The following is a 19,566-nucleotide window of genomic DNA, read 5'->3' on the forward strand; positions in this document are numbered from 1 at the left end:
CTAACCGGAAATAGCCTACACCTACATACTGTAGCGGAGGTGTGACTAAGTTGGAGCTGTCAAATCGGTGAGCAGCTGCTCTTGATCATTGTCACGACGCCACATCCATCCCACTCACGTTAGAAGTTCAGAATGAGAAAGTGTAGACTACTTAGAAATAATGGCACTCAAAAAGAAAATCATTCAACTAAATAATGAGGATTTATATCAGCCTAGTCAAGGTGTAGATTACAGCTCACATTCCAGTGATCGAACTTGTCAACAAGACTGCATGGGATTTCTCTTAGTGCGACTCAGTGCAGCCAAAGGCAATGTCAGCTTTGTGGATATGACAGCTCAGACGCCGCTATGTGGATGTCGGCTTAAGCGGGTCTGATTGAATAGAGCCCTAGGACAAGATCAAGGTCAACAATGTCAACAATTAACTACGCCATCTGTTTAAGTCAGTCAGACGCATACCATGCAGTAGTCAGTTGAGTGCACAAATCCCCCTACTTCATGTTGGGGAGTGACAGTAAAAAGCTTGTAATTGGCGTAGAGTGGACCTACGTTTTGATCTCTCCCGTCGACAGGGCACTGGCTACCCACTGTAGATCGCGGAGTTTAAAGGGCAGCAGGACGAGGTGGACCCCAGGGCCGATGTCCACTGCACTCTCAGGGTACATGAAGTGGTGTGTCGTTCTGTTGCCCACGTCCGCCTCGAACCCTGATGTGGTGGCTTTATTCATTCTTGACAGCAAAGCGAGAACATTGCTTCAGTTCACAGGCATGTCATGTATGGCGTGCGAGATAACAATCAGACACTGTATTAGATTTAACATGGTAACCCTGCAGCTACTGCGCTGTAGTGTACTGTACTCATTCATTCCAGACAGTCAGTCAACCACCTGACTTAACCAATAGTTAACTAATTATGGTGTTGATTGAGCTCATGTGGTATGCCTCACTGGTTTCAGGAGATGAGGTAATTGGTTGTTGCGTGTCTGGAACTGAAGCCTGGTCACTGCGGTTCATCAGGCTCACTATTGCCTAATCCTGCCAATGTGAATAGCGGTGGGTTGTTTGGATCATGGCAGTGATGGGGTTGTGTAATGCCTGCTCTCGCATTTTAGACTATGTTGGTGTGATAAGCATGATTCTTTGGATTTTCTATTGTGGTTGTTATGTCTGTTAATGGTTGTTTTGAATGTTTGATTGTTTGTGTTGTCTGCGTTGTGTCATGTTTTCTCTGGGCCATACCTTATGACTCTGTTATGGGAGTCTATCAAGGAGCCATATTGAGAGCCCAGCAGGTTTCCTGAGTTCCCCACCACTGCACACTTCCTGCATTGAGCTTGTTTGGGTTGGACATTCCTGGCGGGGGGAGCGATGACCTGGAACATCTTCTGGATCACCTCGTATATTGTACGCTCATCGGTGGACCGCTGCAAAGCCTGACAGGAATGTTCAAAACTCACTTTAGAAGTGGAACAACAATATCTCACAGGGATAATGCCTGTGCTCACCTTTGGCTACCAACAAACAAAAACAGGGCAATATACAAGAGTCCTTTTAATATTCAGTACTCAGGAAATCGTGTGTGGTGTGTGGTGTGTGGTGTGTGGTGTGTGGTGTGTGGTGTGTGTGTGTGTGTGTGTGTGTGTGTGTGTGTGTGTGTGTGTGTGTGTGTGTGTGTGTGTGTGTGTGTGTGTGTGTGTGTGAGTGAAATTCAAAAATTCAGCATTCGTGGCGACTGCATTCATGGCAAACGCTGCATATGTCGACTCGATTGGAAGTTGCCGTTGAATTACTAACGCTTCAGCGATAAAGATTAAACAGAGCCCTAAATTCCTCATATGAATAAAATGATAATTGGCGAGTATATCTGGGAATACACACATTACAGATCCATGTACAGTGCCTAGTGAAAGTCTACACACCCCTTGCATGGTCTTTATATTTTGCTGCCTTAAAATTACATCTAAAAAGGGATTACATTTGATATTCTTTCCTACAGATCTACACAACCTACTCCACATTTTCAAATACTTGGTGGAAGCACCATTTTCCATTGGCTTACAGACAATACCCCATAAAGTCAAAGTGTTGTTTTAGACATCTTTACAAATTAATAATACAAATGAAAAGAAAAAATGTCTTGAGCCAATACATATTCAACCCCTTTGTTATGGTAGGCCTAAATAAGTTCAGGAGTAAACATTTGCTTAACAAGTCACATACTAAGTTGCATGGACTCACTCTGTGTGCATTAATAGTGTTTAACATGATTTTTGATTGACTACCTCATCTCTGTAACCCACAATTGAGCAGTGAATTTCAAACACAAAGACCAGGGAGGTTTTCCAATGCTTCGCAAAGAAGGGCACCTATTGGTAGATGGGTAAAAAGCAGACATTGAATATCCCTTTGAGCATGGTGAAGTTATTAATTACACTTTGGATGGTGCATCAATACACCCAGTCACTGCAAAGATACAGACGTCCTTCCTATCTCAGTTGCCAGAGAGGAAGGAAACCGCTCAGGGATTTCACCATAAGGCCAAAGGTGACATTAAAAACTTCACAGTTTAATGGATGTGATAGGAGAAAACTGAGGATGGATAAACAACATTGTTACACTGCAACACTAACCTAAATGACAGAGTGAAAAGAATGAAGCCTGTATAGAATACAAATATTCCAAAACAGGTGTCCTGTTTCCAATAAGGCACTAAAGTAAAACTGCAAAAAATGTGGCTAAGAAACTAACTTTATGTCGTGAATACAAAGCATTATGTTGGGGCAAGTCCAACACAAGACATCACTGAGTACCACTCTTCATATCTTCAAACATGGTGGTGGCTACATAATGTTATGGTTATGCTTGTCATCGGCAAGGAATAGGGAGTTTTTTKGGGGATAAAAAGAAACAGAATCAAGCTAAGCACAGGCAAAATCCTGGAAGAAACCTGGTTCAGCTTGCTTTCCAACAGACACTGGTAGACAAATTCACATTTCGGCAGGACAATAACCCAAAACACAGGGTCAATTATACACTGGAGTTGCTTACCAAGACGACATTGAATGTTCCTGAGTGGCGTAGTTACAGTTTTGACATAAGTCAGCGTGAAAATCTATGGAAAGGCTTGAAAATGGCTGTTTAGCGATGATCAACAACCAACTTCATGAATAATGTGCAAATATTGTACAATCTTGGTGTGCAAAGCTCTTAGACTTACCCAGGAAGACTCACAGCTGTAATCACAGCCAAAGGTTACTCTAACATGTATTGACTCAAGGGTGTGAATATTCTTGTAAATTACATAATTGCTAAAAGTTCTAAAAACATGTTTTCCCGTTTAAGGCAACGAAATGTCGACTGTGCAAGGGGTTTGTAGACTTTCACAAGGCACTGTACCTTGACTTCTTTTCAAATGACTTATTATTGAACGATAGTGAACAGGATATATAGTAATACAATGTAATACTACATTATTACTATTATTACCAAGTAGAAATGTATTACATTGTACTGATGTACTTCTAATAATGGACAGACATATTATTTGGGAAAGTGTCAGAGATTTCTCTCTGTAATTTTTGTTACAATATACAGAATTTTTGCTGTATGGTCCTACACCTTTAACAATAAGCTGACAGTATTTGGCCACATACATGGTCACAGTCTTTGGCCCCTCTCATCAATAGTAATGGTCTTACCAGCCACCACTTCAGGGCCAGGGGGTCCATGTTGTTGTCTCCGTCTGTGAGGAAGGGCTGTTGCTGGGGGTCATAGTGCTGAGCGAACCACGCAGAAACCTTCATGTCCGCTATGCAGGACTGGCACCCGCATATCCTGTCTGGACTGGGTGTTGCCCGTGTTCGGTTAACAGCGGTGCCTGGCACAGTCCTGGAGATGGCATGGGTCTCCGTCAAAGTCATAGACAGGATGTTGTTCTTCTGAATGGTGATCATGACAAAGAGAATCCCACCAACCAGAGAAAACAAGCACAACTTCCTCTTGAAGAGCATGACTGGACGTTATGAGGTAGGTCGAGTGGTGTACAGTCAGTGCCCTGGGGAAAAGGCAGTCCAGTGATAGGCGTCGGCACCAGGAGTTTCAGTGGTGGAACCCAACTTAGGCAGTCCAGTGTTATTGTCTTGGCTTATATACTTAGTGATTCTGGATTCAAAGGTAAGAACCAGAAACATTCAGCAACTACTTTCTGATGTTCTATCTTCCTGCTGTTCCAGCCAGAGAAATGGCACACTTCTTAAAATCACAGGTAACACAAACATGCAGAAGAATTGGTTGATACCTGAGTTTATAAAGGAAAGACGGTGTTAGCTGGATTGTGACTCTGGCCTGATGTGTCCTAGTTTGATCGAGGAGAATAAGTCCCATGAAACAATTCGACCCAAAAAATGTTGTCTGCCGCTTACGAGGGAGACTGCCTTGCTCTGCTCAAGGCAATCGGCGAGGAAATATAAAAGAGGAAGGAAAATATATAGCCTTCGGTTTCCAAATTCCCTACCCAAGCCTAAGAAGGCCTCTCATTGGTAAAACCTCCATGTTTCTCTCCAGAGCTCCGGTCTGAATGCGCTGCACAGCTTCCTGCTTCTAGAATACACAAACACACAGAGATATCAGCATCAATGCAACGATTCAGAAAACAAAATCAACATCAACCAAGCTGCTTACGTAACAAATAGGAGATGGGGAGAGAAATCAATACTCCAAGAGCCACATACTGAACAGTCAACGGCAGCTTTTGATAAACTGCCCATCAATGTAGGGCTAAATACATACCGTATCTTGAAAACATCCATCAAAATGATACTGTGTGGATGGCCATCTGCTATTTACAGTATTTGCACTGAATATATGCGCTCAGTACTAACTCCACTTTTTATCAGCACGATCGATAACAAAGCTTGCACAAATGTAACAGAGTTACCCTATTGGCTGTGAAATTTCCTTCGTTAGCACCGCTCTTCCTGTGTGTGCAGAAAGAGGAAATCCTGCAGAACTGATAACGTGCAGCCTTTTTTCTTCACCTTGAGTTCTCAGAGCATAACACTACCATCGCAGGAGTGGAAAGCCAAAACAACTGTTGCCTCTCGTAGAGGCACACAACTGAGCATGAGCGTCCACTCTGCAATACACAAGTTTATAAATAAAGTCACACGCTGGCTCTGCATTAATGCATCTCCCATAGATACAGTGCCTGCATAAACACACATAGACACACATCGCCTGTGTCGAGAGACCATTGAGCGAGGCTTTCAAATTGAGGGATGTCAAACATACCATCCAATACCCCCCCCCCCCCCCCTTTGGGGCCAGACTCAGTGACACCAGAGATGCAGAATCACTTGCATTGAAATCACTTGCATTGAATAAGCCAGCCTGCTGACTTCCCTCACTGGGATCCTGCTAGCAACAGAGACTCCCAGAAGCCACAGTGGATAAAGGATCCCGAGAGAGGAGGGGGTGGAGGGAGAATTCCCAGGCATCAGCTGATCGTCAGCTGATGGAGTGGAAGAGTTCTGTTAGATGAGAACGAGATCATATCGGTGTATCCCTGCCTGCTTGTCTGTCTGCCTCTCTGGTCCTGGTGCAGAACAAACATCCCTGCATCTTATCCTCAGACCAGCGCAACAAAAGACCCAGGCCCAACCGACAGGCCAAGGCCCAGACACTTCACATTCATTATTCAATCAAATGAAGCCAGGGAATCCTGAATTAAAATGGCAGGGCAAGAGAGAGAACACCCACATAGGGCATCACAGCAGAGTCTGCTTTGTAGGTGCCAAGGCATGTATACATATGCTTAAAAGGAGTAGCTACAGTGCCTTCAGAAAGTATTCATAACTTGTGACTTACTCCACACTTTGTTGTGTTACATCCTGAATTCAAAATGGTTAAATGTTTCTGCACACAATACCCCATATAATGGGTCAATACTTTGTAGAAGCACTTTTGGCAGTGATTACAGCATTGAGTCTTTCTAGGTAAGCCTGTAGGAGTTTCTACTCCTGGACTGTGCAAAACATTAGCCCATTGGTCTTTGCAAAGTTCTTAAAGCTCATTTTCAGGTCATGCCATAGATTTGAAAGTAGATTTAAAGTGCTGTGGAAAAGTATTTGCCCCCTCCTGATTGTATCTAATTTTGGGCATATTTTTATACTGAATGTTATCAAATCTTCAACCAAAACCTAATATTAGATATGGGGAACCTGAGTTAACAAATAACAAAAAAAATATATAATTATTTTATTTATTTAATTAACAAAGTTATGCAGCACTCAATTACCATGTGTGAAAATGTAATTGCCTGCTTACACTTAAGTGGTAGTCCCACCTTTAGCTGCAATGACTRCAACCAAATACTTCCACATCCCTGGGTCGCTCCTCATTTCAGTTCGCTGCAGCTAGCGACTGAATTGAGCTGCAACAAACACTCAAACTGCACAGTTTTATCTCAATCTCTTCATTCAAAGACTCAATCATGGACACTCTTATTGACAGTTGTGGCTGCTTTGTGTGATGTATTGTTGTCTCTACCTTCTTGCCCTTTGTGCTGTTGTCTGTGCCCAATAATGTTTGTACCATCTTTTGTGCTGCTACCATGTTGTGTTGCTACTATGTTGTGTTGATACCATGCTGTGTTGTCATGTGTTGCTGCCTTGCTATGTTGTTGTCTTAGGTCTCTCTTTATGTAGTGTTGTGATGTCTCTCTTGCTGTGATGTGTGTTTTGTCCTATATTTATATGTATTTATTGATTGATTTATTTTAATCTCAGGCCCCCATCCCCGCAGGAGGCCTTCTGCCTTTTGGTAGTCCGTCATTGTAAATGAGAATTTGTTCTTAACTGACTTGCCTAGTTAAATAAAGGTTAAATAAAATAAAATAAATAAAGTTGTTGGTCAGTCTCTCACATCGCTCTGGAGGAATTTTGGCCCACTCTTGCATGCAGAACTGCTTTAACTCAGTGGCATTTGTGGGTTTTCAAGCATGACTGCTTGTTTCAAGTCCTGCCACAACATTATTGTTGTCTATCAACAATGACAAGCCACCGGGGTCTGACAATCTGGATGGAAAATTACTGAGGATAATAGTGGACGATATTGCCGCTCCTATTTGCCACATCTTCAATTTAAGCCTACTAGAAAGTGTGTGCCCCCAGGCCTGGAGGGAAGCTAAAGTCATTCTGCTACCCAAGAATAGTAAAGTCCCCTTTACTGGCTCAAATAGCCGACCAATCAGCCTGTTACCAACCCTTAGCAAACTTCTGGGAAAAAACTGTGTTTGACAAGATACAATGCTATTTCACAGTAAACAAATTGACAACAGACTTTCAACACGCATATAGAAAAGGACACTCAACAAGCACAGCACTTACACAAATGACTGAAGATTGTCTGAGAGAAATGTATGATAAAATGATTGTGGGGGCTTGTTAGACTTCAATGCAGCTTTTGACATTATCGATCATAGTCTTCTGCTGGAATAACTGATGTGTTATGGCTTTACACCGCCTGCTATAATGTGGTTAAAGAGTTATATGTCTAACAGAACACAGAGGGTGTTCTTTAATGGAAGCCTCTCAAATATAATCCAGGTAGAATCAGGAATTCCCCAGGGTAGCTGTTAAGGCCCCTTGCCATGACTACATGGAACTCTATTCTACATTATGTAACTGATGCAAAGCAGTAGAATCATATTTAAAAAGCAGGTAAAAATACACCTTATGGAACATCGGGGACTGTGAAGTAACACAAACATAGACACATGTACACACACACGATAACATGTGCACTATACACACAAGTACACATGGATTTTGTATTGTAGATATGTGGTAGTGGAGTATGGGCCTGAGGGCACACACTTAGTGTGTTTTGTGAATTCTGTAATGAATGTATTGTAATGGTTTTAAAATTGTATACCTGTCTTAAATCTGCTAGACCCCAGGAAGAATAGCTGCTGCCTTGGGGATCCATAATAAATACAAAAATACAACATCTAAAGTGGGATTAGGTCTGGACTTTGACTCGGCCATTCCAAAACGTAAAATGTGTTGCATTTTAACCATTTTCATGTAGACTTGATTGTGTGTTTTGGATCATTGTCTTGCTGCATTACCCATCTGCGCTTCAGCTTCAGCTCACACATGGATGACCTGACATTCTCCTGTAGAATTTTCTGATACAGATCAGAATTCATGGTTAGGCAAAAAAATGTAATAAAATGTGGCTAATCCTTAATAGAAGTATTAAGGATTAGCCAMATTTTATTACATTTTTTTGCCTAAAATGACATACACAAATCGAACTGCCTGTAGCTCAGGCCCTGAAGCAAGGCTATGCATATTCTTGGTACCATTTGAAAGGAAACACTTCGAAGTTTATGGTAATGTGAAAGGAATGTAGTAGAATATAACACATTAGATCTGGTAAAAGATAATACAAAGAAAAAACCAACTGTTATTTTGTATTTTTTTGTACCATCATCTTTGTCATGCAAGTGAAAGGCCATAATGTATTATTATAGCCCAGGTGCAATTTAGATTTTGGCCACTAGATGGATTCAGTGTATCTGCAAAGTTTTAGACTGATCAAATGAACCATTGCATTTCTGTTCAAGACTGCCCAAATGTGCATAATTTGTTTACTAATAACTTTTCATGTTCAAAATTGTGCACTCTCCTCAAACAATAGCATGGTATTCTTTCACTGTAATAGGTACTTAAAATGGCACTGGAAGAAATGGCAGCAGTTTTACGGGCGCCCAACCAATTGTGCTATGTGTTTTTTTTTCGCGTTATTTTGTACATAATGTTTCTGCAACCGTATCTTATGGCAAAAAAGAGCTTCTGGATATCAGGACAGCGATCACTCACCTCGTATTAGACAAAAACAAAATCTTCAACAAGCAGGAAGCACAGGACATTCTCCAAACACCCGACAGGGCCAACATCCCCGTTATTTGCAAGAAGAGAAGACGCAGGTATAGAGGACACAGAACGGGATGCCTCGTGAGGACCCGCAGGAGGCGAGTGGGAAAGCTGTTACCGTCAAAATTACTCGTCAATGTGCAATCATTGGACAACAAATTAGACGAGGTACGATCACGATATAGGGGGATATAGGCTGCACCAGCAACATAGAACAGCACACTCCGGTAAGATGAGGGGGGGGGGGGTCTGTGCATATTTGTAAACAACAGCTGGTGCATGAAATCTAAGGAAGTCTCTAATTTTGCTCACCTGAAGTAGAGTATATTGTGATAAATTGCAGGCCACTACTTGCCTAGAGAGTTTTCAGCTATACTTTTCGTGGCTGTTTATTTACCACCACAGACAGATGATGGCACTAAGACCGCACTCAGTCAGCTGTATAAGGAAATAAGCAAACAGAAAACCACTCACCCAGAGGCGGTGCTCCTAGTGGCCAGAGACCTTAATGCAGGGAAACTTAAATCAGTTCTACCAAATTTCTATCAACAGGTTAAATGTGCAACCAGAGGGAAAACAATTCCAGATAACCTGTACTCCACACACAGACGCGTACAAAGATCTCCCTCGCCCTCCATTTGGTAAATCCGACCAAAACTCCATCCTCCTTATTCTTGCTTACAAGCAAAAATTATAGCAGGAAGCACCAATCACTCGGTCTATAAAAAAGTGGTCAGATGAAGCAGATGCTAAACTACAGGACTGTTTCGCTATCACAGACTGGAACATGTTCCTGGGTTCTTCAGATGGCATTGAGGAGTACATCACATCAGTCACTGGCTTTATCAATAAGTGCATCGAGGACGTCGTCCCCACAGTGACTGTACGTACATACCCCAACCAGAAGCCATGGATTACAGGCAACATTCACACTGAGCTAAAGGGAAGAGCTGCCACTTTCAAGGTGCGGGACTCTAACCCGGAAGCATAAGAAATCCTGCTACGCCCTGCGACAAACCATCAAAAAGGCAAAGCGTCAATACAGGGCTAAGATTTAATCATACAACACCGGCTACGATGCTCGTCTGATGTGGCAGGGCTTGCAAACTATTACAGACTACAAAGGGAAGCACAGCCACGAGCTGCCCAGTGACACAAGCCTACAAGATGAGCTAAATCCCTTCTATGCTCGCTTCGAGGCAATCAACACTGAGGCATGCATGAGAGCATCAGCTGTTCTGAACGACTGTGTGATCACGCTCTCCATAGCCGACGTGAGTAAGACTTTTAAAAAGGTCAACATACACAAGGCTGCGGGGCCAGACGGATTACCAGGACCTGTGCTCCGGGCATGTGTTGAACAACTGGCAGGTGTCTTCACTGACATTTTCAACATGTCCCTGATTGAGTCTGTAATACCAACATGTTTCAAGCAGACCACCATAGTCCCTGTACCCAAGAACACGACGGCAACCTGCCTAAAAGAYTACAGACCCGTAGCACTCACATCTGTAGCCATGAAGTGCTTTGAAAGGCTGGTAATGGCTCCCATCAACACCATTATCCCAGAAACCCTAGACCCACTCCAATTTGCATACCACCCAAACAGATCCACAGATGATGCAATCTATATTGCACTCCACAATGCCCTTTCCCACCTGGACAAAAGGAACACCTATGTGAGAATGCTATTCATTGACTACAGCTCAGAGTTCAACACCATAGCACCCTCAAAGCTCATCACTGAGACTAAACACCTCCCTCTGCAACTGGATCCTGGACTTCCTGAATGGCCGCCCCCAGGTGGTGAGGGTAGGTAGCAACACATCTGCCACGCTGATCCTCAACACTGGAGCTCCCCAGGGGTGCGTGCTCAGTCCCCTCCTGTACTCCCTGTTCACCCACGACTGCATGGCCAGGCACGACTCCAACACCATCATTAAGTTTGCAGACAACACAACAGTGGTAGGCCTGATCACCGACAACGATGAGACAGCCTATAGGGAGGAGGTCAGAAACCTGGCCGGGTGGTGCCAGAATAACAACCTATCCCTCAACGTAACCAAGACTAAGGAGATGATTGTGGACACCAGGAAAAGGAGGACTGAGCACGCCCCCATTCTCATCGACAGGGCTGTAGTGGAGCAGGTTGAGAGCTTCAAGTTACTTGGTGTCCACATCACCAACAAACTAGAATGGTCCAAACACACTAAGACGGTTGTGAAAAGGGCACGACAAAGCCTGTACCCGCTCAGGAAACTAAAAAGATTTAGCATGGGTCCTCAGATCCTCAAAAGGTTCTACAGCTGCAACATAGAGAGCATCCTGACTGGTTACATCACTGCCTGGTATGGCAATTGCTCGGCCTTCGACCCCAAGGCACTACAGAGGGTAGTGCGTACGGCCCAGTACACTGGGGCTAAACTGCCTGCCATCCAGGACCTCTACACCAGGCGGTGTTCAGAGGAAGGCCCTAAAAATGGTCAAAGACCACAGCCACCCCAGTCAGAGACTGTTCTCTCTAGTACCGCATTGCAATCGCTACCGGAGTGCCAAGTCTAGGACAAAAAGGCTTCAACAGTTTTTACCCACAAGCCATAAGACTCCTGAACAGGTAATCACATGGCTACCCGGACTATTTGCATTGTGTGCCCCCTTTTTTACGCTGCTGCTACTCTCTGTTTATCATTTATGCATAGTCACTTTAACTATACATTCATGTACATACTACCTCAATTAGCCTGACTAACCTATGTAGCCTCAATACTTTTATAGCCTCGCTACTGTATATAGCCTCGCTACTGTTATTTTTCACTATCTTTTTACCGTGGTTTTTATTTATTTTCTTACCTAATACATTTTTTGCACTATTGGTTCGAGCCTGTAAGTAAGCATTTCACTGTTGTATTCAGCGCACATGACAAATAAACTTTGATTTGATTTGATTTGTATATTGGACAGTGCCGTTAGATGAACAAGAATTTAAGCGCTCTGCCAATATCAGATATGTCTATATCCTGCGATATTTTCTTGTTACTTACAACCTCATGCTAATTGCATTAGCTTACGTTAGCTCAACCGTTCCATGGAAGGGACACCGATCCCGAATAAGTTTTTAGAGGCCTCAAGGCAATTCGTCCAGGTCCTGAGGTACCAAATCATCACCAAACCCCCACAATACCACCTCCATGTTTGATCGTGGGTATAAGGTTTTTCCCATTATGTAAATTACTTTTTAAAACAGGGGAATTTTGGTATTGCGTAATTAAAWWTKTTTTTTTWTTTTTATATTTTTTTTACTTAGTTTCCCTTTCTCTAATAGGTTTTGGTTGAAGATCAGTATCAAAAATATGCAAAAATAGAGAAAATCAGAAAGGGGGCAAATACTTTTTCACAGCACTGTAAGTCATAACTATAACTCGGAACGTTCACCGTCTTCTTGGTAAGCAACTCCAGTGTAGATTTGGCCTTGTGTTTTAGGTTTTTCTCCTCCTGAAAGGGGATTTAATCTCTAGTGTTTGGTGGAAAGCAGACTGAACCAGGTTTTCCTCTAGGACTTTGCCTATGCTTAGCTCCATTCTGTGTCTTTTTTATTCAGAAAAACTCCCCAATCCTTAACGATTACAAGCATACTCATAACATGATGCAGCCACCACTATGCTTGAAAATATGGAAAGTGGTACACAATAATGTGTTGTATTGGATTTGCCCCAAACATAACATTTTGAATTCAGGACAAAAAGTGAATTCTTTGCCAATTTTTTTGTCGCAGTTTTATTTTAGTGCCTTGTTGCAAACATGATGCATGTTTTGGAATATTTGTATTATGTACAGGCTTCCTTCTTTTCACTCTGTCATTTAGGTTAGTATTGTGGAGTAACTACAATGTTGTTGATCCAGCCTTAGCTTTCTCCTATCACAGCCATAACAATCTGTAACTGTTTTAAAGTCACCATTGGCCTTATGGTGAAATCCCTGAGCGGTTTAATTTCTCTCTGGCAACTGAGTTAGGAGGGATGCCTGTATCTTTGTAGTGACGGGATCTATTGTTACACCATCCAAAGTGCAATTGATAACTTCTATCACGACACAAGGCGAGACCCATATGCAGACACAGGAGGCAGATGGTTTGAGCTCTGGTATTTATTATAATCCAAGGGACAGACAAAATGCAGGTCGGGGACAGGAAAGAGTTCATAGCCAGAGCAGAGTCCAAAACGGTACAGGGCGGCAGGCAGGCTCAAGGTCAGGGGCAGGCAGAGTGGTCAGGCAGGAGGGCTCAGAGTCAGGACAGGCAAGGGTCAAAACCAGGAGGATGAGAAAAAGAGAGACTGGGAAAAACAGGAGCTGAGAGGAAAATGCTGGTTGACTTGGCAAACAAGATGAACTGGCACAGACAGACAGAAAACACAGGTATAAATACCCAGGGGATAAGTGGGGAAGATGGGCGACACCTGGAGGGGGGTGGAGACAAGCACAAGGACAGGTAAAATAGATCAGGGTGTGACAACTTCACCATGCTCAAAGGGATATTCAATGTCTGCTTTTTTTTTAACCCATCTAGCAACAGGTGCCATTCTTTGCAAAGCATTGGAAAACCTCTCTGGTCTTTGTGGTTGAATCTGTGTTTGAAATTCACTACTCGACTGAGGGACCTTAAAGATAATTGTATTTGTGGGGTACAGAGATGAGGCAGTCGTGAAAAAATAATGTTAAACACATGCAACTTATTACGTGACTTGTTAAGCACATTTTTACTCCTACACTTATTTAGGCTTGCTATAACAAAGGGGCTCTTTGACATTATGGGGTATTGTGTGCAGGCCAGTGACCAAAAATCTAAATGTAATCAATTTTAAATTTAGGCTGTAACACAAGAAAATGTGTAGAAAGTCACTTTCTGAAGGCACTGTACAACACTGTACTACTATTCTATCTCAAGGCCATTAGACTGTTAAATTAGACTGTTAAATAGCCATCACTAGCCGGCTACCACCCGGTTAACTCAACCCTGCACCTTAGAGGCTGCTGCCCTATGTACATAGACATGGAATCACTGGTCACTTTAATAATGGAACACCAGTCACGTGAATAATGTGTACATACTGCTTTACTCATTTCATACACTACCGTTCAAAAGTTTTGGGTGACTTATTTCCATGTTTTTGAAAGAAAAGCACATTTTTTGTCCATTAAAATAACATCAAATTGATCAGAAATACAGTCTAGACATTGTTAATGTTGTAAATGACTATTGTAGCAGGAAACGGTAGATTAATGGAATATCTACATAGGCCCATTATCAGCAACCATCACTCCTGTATTCCAATGGCACATTGTGCTAATCCAAATTTATAATTTTAAAAGCTAATTGATCATTAGAAAACCCTTTTGCAATTATGTTAGCACAGCTGAAAACTGTTGTGATGATTAAAGGGATATTTTATTTTATGTTAGCACTTGCCTAGTTAAATAAAGGTAAAATTAAATTAAAATAAAATAAAGAAGCAATAAACCTGGCCTTCTTTAGACTAGTTCATGAACCTTGTTTCTTAAGCTAAATATATTAACGTGGGCTATTTTGAGCACTTTTCTTCCGGGATGCTTGCTTTCATTGCTTTTACTGGGAAGCTTAGCAGCAGTGGATGTGGTCATGTTCTTTATGTTAGTGGAGAGTGAGCTGCTCACAGTGGACTTACTCCTAGGGCACACCGGCTTAGTGCTAACAGTATACATCTGGTTCATAGGCACATGATTACTGCATACAATAGCTGTAGGATCAGTAGAGGCATTCAAGGCAGTTAATAGGGACATGAATTAGGTTACTTATATTGTGTCAACTGACACCCCTGGTGTAATGTACAATTGCTGAAGCATTATGACAACTCTGCATCACAATGGTAGGGATAAGCTGAGCTGGGCTTGAGTCATTGATAAGTAATTGTCTCAATGCAGCCTTATTGTGCTGTGAAAGGATCCAGGATCCCAAATGATTTGGGTGGATCCCATCCTCCTTATTAAACGTGTTTTTTCCCCAAAAGGTATCAAAATTGTCAACAAAAGTTATGCCCATTGATAATCACGTAGCCACTTGTGAAGAGAAAGAATCCTGCTAAAGCATTCAATGCTGCGATTCAGAGATGGCAGAGGGACAGATATGATGGGTCTTTTGTTAGTGTTTAGCAGAGAGTCAGTCAACTCTTTAAAATCCAGTTTCAACTGTTCAGGTGTTCATTGACTCTGAGGCCGATGAAAGCTTTATCGATGCTACCTGGGTGTCGGAGCTTGGTATCACCACTCAGCCCCTCTCCATTCCCATGAATGTCAGAGTGCAGGATGGGCGCTCTATTGGCCGAGTCACCAGCAATACGATTCCTATCAACCTACGAGTATCAAGGAATCACAGTGAGTGTATGCAGTTCCTGCTCATCGAATCTCCCCATGTACCCATGGTTTTGGGATATTCATGGCTCCAGAAAAACAATTCCCTGATCGACTGGGCTACTGGTGTTATCATGGGTTGGACCCCGTTCTGCCATTCTCATTGTCTCAAGTCGGCCCAGCCTGCTCCGGGACGTCTCCCTGCAGGCTTGAGAGAAGCCTTGGACCTCTCCACCATTCCCGCGGAGTATCTGGACCTCCGGGAGGTCTTCAAGGCCCGTGCTACTTCTCTCCCTCTGCATCGACCCTATGACTGCGCAATTGACCTACTCCTGGGCATTACACCCCTCGGGGGCGGCTTTACTCCCTGTCAGGGCCGGAGACCAAGGCTATGGGGGACTACATTGAGAACTAACTTGTTGCAGGGAGTATTCGCACATTGGCCTCCCCTGTCGGCGCAGGGTCCTTTGTGGAGAAGAAGGACCAAACCCTGTGCCAGTGTATCGACTATAAGGGCCTTAATGACATCAAGGTCAAAAAACATTACCCTCTACCCATCATCTCCTCGGCTTTCGAACCACTTCAGGGAGCGACCATCTTCTCCAAGTGGGACCTTCGGAACGCCTACCATCTGGTTCGGATACAGGAAGGAGATGAGTGGAAGACTGCCTTTAACATGGCTAGCGGGCACTATGAGTACTGAGTTATGCCATTCGGGCTGACCAACGCTCCTGCTGTGTTCCAGGCCCTGGTCAACGATGTGCTCCGGGACATGCTGAACCGGTTCGCGTTTGTGTACCTCGACAACATCCTGGTAATTTCCCGGTCAGCTCAAGAACACTTCCAACAAGTCCTTCATCGTCTCCTAGGGAACAAGCTTTTCGTTAAAGCGGAGAAGTGTGAGTTCCATCGCTCCACTATCTCCTTACTTGGATACGTTGTCACTGCATGGACATATACAGATGAATCCAAACAAGGTGAGATCGGTGGTGGATTGGCCTCAACCCACATCCAGAGTGCAGCTGCAACATTTCCTGGGGTTTGCTAACTTCTACCGCCGCTTCATCTGGGGTTACAGCATCCTGGCCTCCCCCCTCTCAGCACTCACCACTCGCAAGGTTCCCTTCACATGGTCGCCAGCAGCTGACCAGGCATTCTCGGACCTCAAACGTCGATTCACTTCAGCCCCCATCTTGGTCCATCCAGACCCGTCAGTTTGTGGTGGAGGTCGACGCCTCGGATGTCGGAGTGGGGGCCGTCCTGTCCCAGCATTCTGCCCAGGACCAAAAGCTGCACCCCTGTGCTTTCCTCTCCCATCGTCTTACCCCTGTTGAGGAGAACTATGATGTGGGAAATTGAGAACTCCTCGCCGTCAAGATGGCGTTGGAGGAGTGGAGGCACTGGTTGGAAGGGGCGGAACACCCATTCTTAGTGTGAACTGACCATAAGAACCTAGAATATCTCTGCACCGCCAAGTGCCTCAACTCTAGGCAGGCTCGTTGGGCCCTGTTATTCACCCGGTTCAATTTCACTATCTCCTACCGCCCAGGGTCCAAGAACGTGAAACCGGACACACTCATGGTTGTAGTGACCCGCTGCTACTCTGTCTGACCCCGAGACCATCCTCCCTACCTCCTGTCTAGCGGCTGCAGTCCGTAAGGAGCAGTGTTCCCAGCCAGAAACCGGATGTTTGTCCCAGACTCTGTCCATTCCCGGTCCTGGACACACATTCCTCCAGACTGACCTCTTATCCATTCTCCCGTCGGACTTCCATGGTGCCGGATGTTTGCGCATTCGTCACTGCCTGCACGGTATGTGCACAAAATAAGACTCTGTGGCAAGCTCCGACTGGCCTTCTCCAACCACTCCCTATTCCTCACTGCCCCTGGTCCCATATATCCCTGGACTTTGTTACTGGGCTTCCCCTGTCAGACAGTACTATCCTGACGGTGGTGGATAGGTTTTCTAAAGCCGGCCATTTTGTTCCCCTTCCCAAGTTACCCTCAGCCAAGGAGACGGTTCAGCTCATGGTGCAGCATGTCTTCTATGGACTTCCGGTCGACATGGTCTCCGATCGGGGTCCCCAGTTCTTGTACCAGTTCTGGAAGGTGTTCTGCACCCTCATTGAGTTGTCGGCCAGCCTGTTCTCTGGTTTCCACCCCCAATCTAATGGCCAGTTGGAGCGAGCCAATCAGGACCTGGAGACGGCCCTTCGTTGCCTCGTCTCCCCCAACCCCACCACCTGGAGCCAGCAACTCATGTGGGTGGAATGCGCCCGCAACACCCTTCCCTGCTCGGCCACTGGTCTCTCGAGTGTTCCTTGGAATATCAGCCCCCCCGCTCTTCCCCTAGCAAGAGGAAGAAGTCAGCATACCCTCTGCCCAAATGTTCATCTGCCGCTGTCACCATACCTGGAAGAGAGCCCGGGCCTCTCTTTTGAAGACCACATCCAGGTATCGGCGACAAGCAGATCGCCACCGGACCTCTGCTCCCCTCTATCGGCTCGGGCAGATGATATGGCTCTCCACTCGGGACCTGCTCCTCCGGGTGGAGCCCCGTAAACTTTCCCCGTTTCATCGGCCTGTTCCCCATCTCTAAAATCCTTAGCCCCTCTGCTGTTCACCTTCTGTTGCCCCGCACCCTCCGTATCCATCCTACGTTTCATGTGTCCAAGATAAAACCTGTGTCTCACTATCCTTTGCCTTTTTTTTTTTCAGGTTTAACTTATAACCAGAGAGTGTCCCAAGACCTTACAGCATGTCCAAGAGATAGGGTATAGACTCCACAGGGTTAGAAACATATAAAAGAAGATTGTCTGCATATAAAGACACCTTGTGAGTTATGTCGTCCCTTAGTCTTCCCTCAATCCTCTCCTCCGCCCGCAGGGCAACAGCAAGAGGCTCAATAGCCATATCAAATTGGAAAGGGGATAAACAGCAACTCTGCCTGGCCCCCTGTGAAGAGGGAAGTACAGTGGGGAGAACAAGTATTTGATACACTGCCGATTTTGCAGGTTTTCCTACTTACAAAGCATGTAGAGGTCTGTAATTTTTATCATAGGTACACTTCAACTGTGAGAGACGGAATCTAAAACAAAAATCCAGAAAATCACATTGTATGATTTTTAAGGACCAAGAAGCTTGTTTTTTTTTTTAATTTTGTAAGGACATCAAGGGATAAAATTGTAGACCTGCACAAGGCTGGGATGGGCTACAGGACAATAGGCAAGCAGCTTGGTGAGAAGGAAACAACTGTTGGCGCAATTATTAGAAAATGGAAGAAGTTCAAGATGACGGTCAATCACCCTCGGTCTGGGGCTCCATGCAAGATTTCACCTCGTGGGCATCAATGATCATGAGGAAGGTGAGGGATCAGCCCAGAACTACACGCAGGACCTGGTCAATGACCTGAAGAGAGCTGGGACCACAGTCTCAAAGAAACCATAGTAACACACTACGCCGTCATGGATTAAAATCCTGCAGCGCACGCAAGGTCCCCCTGCTTAAGCCAGTGCATGTCCAGGCCTGTCTGAAGTTTGCCAATGACCATCTGGATGATCCAGAGGAGGAATGGGAGAAGGTCATGTGGTCTGATGAGACAAAAATAGAGCTTTTTGGTCTAACTCCACTCGCCGTGTTTGTAGGAAGAAGAAGTATGAGTACCACCCCAAGAACACCATCCCAACCGTGAAGCATGGAGGTGGAAACATCATTCTGGGGATGCTTTTCTGCAAAGGGACAGGACGACTGCACCGTATGAGGGGAGGATGGATGGGGGCCATGTATCGCGAGATCTTGGCCAACAACCTCCTTCCCGTAGAGGCATTGAAGATGGGTCGTGGCTGGGTCTTCCAGCATGACAACGACACGAAGCACACAGCCATGGCAACTAAGGAGTGGCTCCGTAAGAAGCATCTCAAGGTCCGGAGTGGCCTAGCCAGTCTCCAGACCTGAACCCAATAGAAAATCTTTGGAGGAGCTGAAAGTCCGTATGCCCAGCGACAGCCCCGAAACCTGAAGGATCTGAAGAAGATCTGTTAGGGAGGAGTGGGCCAAAATCCCTGCTGCAGTGTGTGCAAACCTAGTCAAGAACTACAGGAAACGTATGATCTCTGTAATTGCAAACAAAGTTTCTGTACCAAATATTAAGTTCTGCTTTTCTGATGTATCAAATACTTATGTCATGCAATAAAATGCAAATTAATTACCAAAAATCATACAATGTGATTTTCTGGATTTTTTTCTTG

At 44.4% G+C, this 19,566-nt stretch overlaps 1 protein-coding gene across 2 annotated transcripts in view; it reads right to left on the bottom strand.

Moving 5' to 3' along the window:
- The window catches only part of st3gal8 (ST3 beta-galactoside alpha-2,3-sialyltransferase 8), a 37,080-nt gene that overhangs the window by 5,647 nt on the left and 11,867 nt on the right, over positions 1–19,566 (bottom strand). Inside the window, exons 1-4 of one of the 2 annotated variants that reach the window (XM_023995791.2) lie at positions 4,789–5,074; positions 3,699–4,599; positions 1,240–1,433; positions 550–729 (exon numbers count right to left, since the gene is read on the bottom strand). In XM_023995791.2, the coding sequence (XP_023851559.1) occupies positions 550–729; positions 1,240–1,433; positions 3,699–4,010 (686 nt within the window). In that variant the 5' untranslated portion in view covers positions 4,011–4,599; positions 4,789–5,074. Of the gene's footprint in view, positions 1–549; positions 730–1,239; positions 1,434–3,698; positions 4,600–4,788; positions 5,075–19,566 lie in introns of those variants that run through there. The other variant, XM_023995792.2, reaches the window with a different exon arrangement.

This window comes from Salvelinus sp. IW2-2015, linkage group LG11 (genome assembly GCF_002910315.2).
Source record: "Salvelinus sp. IW2-2015 linkage group LG11, ASM291031v2, whole genome shotgun sequence".
Taxonomy (NCBI): Eukaryota; Metazoa; Chordata; class Actinopteri; order Salmoniformes; family Salmonidae; genus Salvelinus; species Salvelinus sp. IW2-2015.